We start from the raw sequence: 4,607 nt of genomic DNA, 5'->3' as shown, positions 1-4,607 counted from the left end.
GAGGAGAAAGCTCTTTACAGATCCACAGGTCCTATCCTTTCTCTACTCTGTACGAAACCTAGAATAAAAAAGTTTTGGCTAGAGTTAGCATTCCTAGCTAGCAAAGTATTCCTGAATGGACATTTGCTATAGGTGTGCCAGAAACTTGTACCCCAGGGGTAGGCAACCTCAACACCCCAGCTGTTGTGGAACTACAAGTCCCATGAGGCATTGCAAGACTCTACTTGCCACAGGCATGACTCCCTGAGACAGAGGCATGTTGGGATTTGTAGGTTTCGCACCAAGGTTGTCTACCCCTGTTGTACACCATGATAAACAGATCACTCTATTTCTTTATGATATGTTTTTTTGAATATCCAGATATACCATGTGACCAGTGAGTTTGAATCCTGCATTCTGATTGGATGCTGGAAACTTTGTGCCTCACATATTATCACTGTTAAGCAGCTTGTTCATGCTGGGTGTTCCCTCTCGGAATTCTTGGCTGTGACCTGATTATCAGAAGAAATGGGAATACATGCCTCTGACATAGAGACACATTGTGTTCAGTGTTGTATACAGCTGAGCATATTATTCATGTAATGCAGACGCGTTTAAATAAAAGAGCAACCAGTCAGAAATGACCATCAGCCAATCGGATTAATCGCAGGCATGGCTGTCATCCAATCAGGGCAAGCTGATTTATCAATCTTCTGCCTAGCGTATAGCTAGATCAATGTCGTCCACACGGCACTACTGTCACTAGATGGAGCTGAGGAGCACAGATAGTTCCTAGACTCATCAGCGCCATCTAGTGGCAGTAGAGCTGTGTGACCAGCATTCACCCAGCTATACCCTGGGAAAGATTTATAAATCACCCCAAAAAGTATATGTAACCCCAAACTGAATGTTGTCCACATGGCACTACTGCCACTAGATGGAGCCAAGGAACAGAGAATATCCCTATGCTCCTCGCCATCTAGTGGCAGTAGTGCCATGTGAACCGCATTCTCACAGATATGCGCTGGGGGAAGCTTTATAAATCAGTCCCAAATGTAGATGTAACCCCAAACTGAATGACATTCACCCAACATATAGCTGAGTGAATGTTGTTCGCACGGCACTACCATCACTAGATGGAGCATAGAAGATTTCTATGTTCCTCAGCGCCATCTAGTGGTGATAGAGCCATGAGAACCCCATTCTCCCAGCTATACTCTGGAGAAGATTTATAAATCACCCCAAAAAGTAGATGTAAACCCAAACTGAATGATATTCACACAGTGTATATCTGGGTAAATGTCATTCGCATGCCACTACCTTCACTAGATGTAGAACGAGGAGCATAGGAATTCCTATACTCATCAGCGCCATCTACTGGTGATAGAGCCATGTGAACAGCATTCTCCCAGCTGTACCCTGGGGGAAGATTTATAAATCAGCCCCAAACAATAGATGTAAACCCAAACTGAATGTCGTCCACATGGCGCTACTGCCACTAGATGGAGCCAAGGAGCATAGAAAATGTTTATATTCCTCAGCGCCAACTAGTGGTGATAGAGCCATGTGACCAGCACTCACCCAACTGTATGCTGGGGGAAGATTTATAAATCAGCCCCAAAAAGTAGATGTAAACCCAAACTGAATGACATTTCACCCAACATATAGCTGAGTGATTGTTGTTCGCACGGCACTACCTTCACTAGATGTAGCCGAGGAGCATAGGAATTCCTATGATAGAGCCATGTGAACAGCATTCTCCCAGCTGTACCCTGGGGGAAGATTTATAAATCAGCCCCAGACAATAGATGTAAACCCAAACTGAATGTTGTCCACATGGCACTACTGCCACTAGATGGAGCCAAGGAGCACAGAAAATCCCTATGCTCCTCAGCGCCATCTAGTGGCAGTAGAGCCGTGTCAATCAGCCCCAAAAAGTAGATGTAACCCCAAACTGAATAACATTTATTTTATTAAAGCCTGGCTCTATTTGTAGAGTAAATCAGGAGCAGGGGAGACCAAGCAGGGCCCCAATAGGGAGACAGGGACAGACTGTTGCCTCCCTATATCAGGAAGTGCCTGACCATGGACCTTTTGTGGCAGGATCACCAGGTATTATTCTAATGAAAGCTGCAGATTTAACAATTGTGACATTGACATGTAAAATCTTCTGTGACATTTTCAGGATTGGGATTAAATCTCCTCCTTCTATTTCTCCGAGAATCATGGAATAGGTAGGTAAAGCCTTTTTTTCTCTCGCTTTCCTTCTCTTTTAAATGATTTTAGGTTTTCCTTGCTCATCATCTCATGCAATTTGGCCTTTTCTAGAAATCTATGAATAGTCTCAGCGGATTGTTTCCTGAAACCAAATTCCTATTTGTATATATATAATGTCTGATTTATAAACAAGAGGTGTCCAGCACAATAAGACTTCTCAGTGAAGTGTGTGCAGGGATTCCTATTGCTGTCTAGACATAATTCATATTCCCTGTAGCATCCCTCTTGGTTCTTGTACCCATTGTAAGGTTTTTTTGTGTGTTCCGTCACATGACTCCATCACTAACCTGAGTTGTCTCTCCTCCCCCCCTCCATCCTCTGCTCCCTCCCCCTCTATATTCCCTTCCATGCTCTTTCACAGGCTGGGTGACGTCACTGGCCGTGTCTCAGCTTCAGCACCACGGAGAGCGGCAGCTTCTCCCTTCCCATCCCTCCCATTCTTCCATCTGACCATCCATCCATCCTGATAGCCCATAGGAGGGCACACAGAGCCACAGGCCTGCAGGAGGAGGTGGGGAGGGGTCCTGGCTGCTGGAGAGAAGCCTGCAGGCCTGCTAGTGGAGGTGGCTAATCCTTTGTGGGATTAGGGCAGTTTTTATGGAACCAAGCTTCATCCAGTCGGCCATGGCTTTAGGCTTGCCATCTAAGAAGGCTTCTTCAAGGAACATTGCTGTGGAGAGGAAAAATTTGCTCACTGTCTGCAGGTAAGAGATGGGATAGGGGGGTAGATATGCTTTTTTGGGGGGGAGGAAGGATGGCTTGAAAGGTTTGATCTTTAGAAATGCATGGATGGACGATGAGGTTTTCTATGGGAAAGAGGTCTCCTATGTTCAAGAAGAAAATATAATGGCTTTTTGGACTAGATGTCAATGGGGCAACGCTTAACTATAATCAGGTACTGGGGAAACTTGCAACTTGTGCCATGTATCCAGCACAGAAACCCTTAGCAACCCAAATTCATTTATCACCAGTCTGACCCCTGATTGGTTACTCTGGGTCCCAGTACTGTGTAGATCACCAGTTTTGGACCGGTTACTAAATAGGACTGAAGGGTTGAGGGGAAGTCAAAGGATAAGGTGACCCCAAGACCTTTCTTTAACAAAAATAGGTGTGATTTGAAGACCTAAAAGACGCTGAGGAAAGTGGGAGTCCGCTTTATAGGAATGCTGGAGGTGATGGAACAGGAAGTGACATCACAGCTATAAAAGCCACAGGCTGAATAGGAAAGATATGTGATATACATCAAAGTAGAACATGGCAAGGGTATCAAAGGACATGGGGAAGCCCCATAGATAGACGGGAAAGGACAAAGCCTTCCGGATGGACTGGCTCTTCTTTATTGTACGTTTATATTGCTGCAGTGTTGGATTCTATTTAAACCAAAAGCATGTTTGAGATTATCATTTTATATTGTAGAATCATTTCAAAGCTCATGCCATACAACTGGCCTTACTGCTATCAGTGATTTACAGTTCTTGATAGGTGTGTGTGTGTGTGTGTGTGTGTATGTATGTATGTATGTATGTATGTATGTGTGTGTATATATAGATATATCTATATATACACACACACACTATAGTTTGACAAGTACATATATTACAAGGTTTTCCTATCTTCGCATATTTAATAACGTAAAAGTATAATTAAATAAGATGGTGATGTTTTTATTTAGCAAGACAACCCATAGAACAGGGGTGGGCAACTCCGGCCCTCCAGCGTTTGTGGAACTACAAGTCCCATGAGGCGTTGTAAGACTGACAGTTACAGTCATGACTCCCAGAGGCAGAGGTATGTTGGGATTTGTAGTTGAAGCACAGCTGGAGGGCTGGAGTTGCCCACCCCTGCCATAGAGCAATACTGATCTGCAAAGTGCTGTAATCCAAGACAACCAATTGGGTTTCAGTTTACTCAGATTGGAGACAACTCATTTCTGATTGGGTGCTGTGGGTTTAGCGCACTTTGCAACTGCTCCCTTGTCCTGCTGAAATCGTTTTCATAACTGAAAGCCTTCCTTTATGGCCCATTTATACCAACCGCGGTGCGTACAGAGCGGCAGCTGGTGGAACGTACAGCAGTCGCTCACTAAACTTCCCCTCTCATTCTGGGGAGGGAGGGGGCATGGCAGTGCATTGAAGTCAATGGCATCGCTGCGCTGCCACTACCTGTGCTCTGCTTTTTGCGTTTGCATTGAACCGGAACACAGGCAGTTTTTTGCCATGCGTCAAAGCGCACTGTGGATGGGGGGTATGGCTACGGAGCCATTGACATCGCCCCCTCTCCCCCGTCCGCAGTGCGCTCAGACGCATGGCAAAACATTGGCAATCGGACTGCAGGCGGGGGGAGGGGCGGGG

The 4,607-nt window shown here is 45.3% G+C and overlaps 1 protein-coding gene across 3 annotated transcripts in view; it reads left to right on the top strand.

Moving 5' to 3' along the window:
• Window positions 1-2,582: 2,582 nt before the first annotated feature.
• The window catches only part of RUNDC3A (RUN domain containing 3A), a 21,934-nt gene continuing 19,909 nt past the window's right edge, over window positions 2,583-4,607 (top strand). For all 3 annotated transcript variants that reach the window (XM_018552743.1, XM_018552742.1, XM_018552741.1), the window contains exon 1: window positions 2,583-2,960. In XM_018552743.1, the coding sequence (XP_018408245.1) occupies window positions 2,854-2,960 (107 nt within the window). In that variant the 5' untranslated portion in view covers window positions 2,583-2,853. The remainder of the gene's footprint in view (window positions 2,961-4,607) is intronic.

The sequence above is a fragment of the Nanorana parkeri genome, unplaced genomic scaffold (genome assembly GCF_000935625.1).
Source record: "Nanorana parkeri isolate BGI_ZX_2015 unplaced genomic scaffold, ASM93562v1 scaffold96, whole genome shotgun sequence".
Lineage (NCBI taxonomy): Eukaryota > Metazoa > Chordata > Amphibia > Anura > Dicroglossidae > Nanorana > Nanorana parkeri.
Note: the sequence above shows the minus strand (reverse complement) of the source record. Positions and strands in the feature narration are given on the sequence as shown.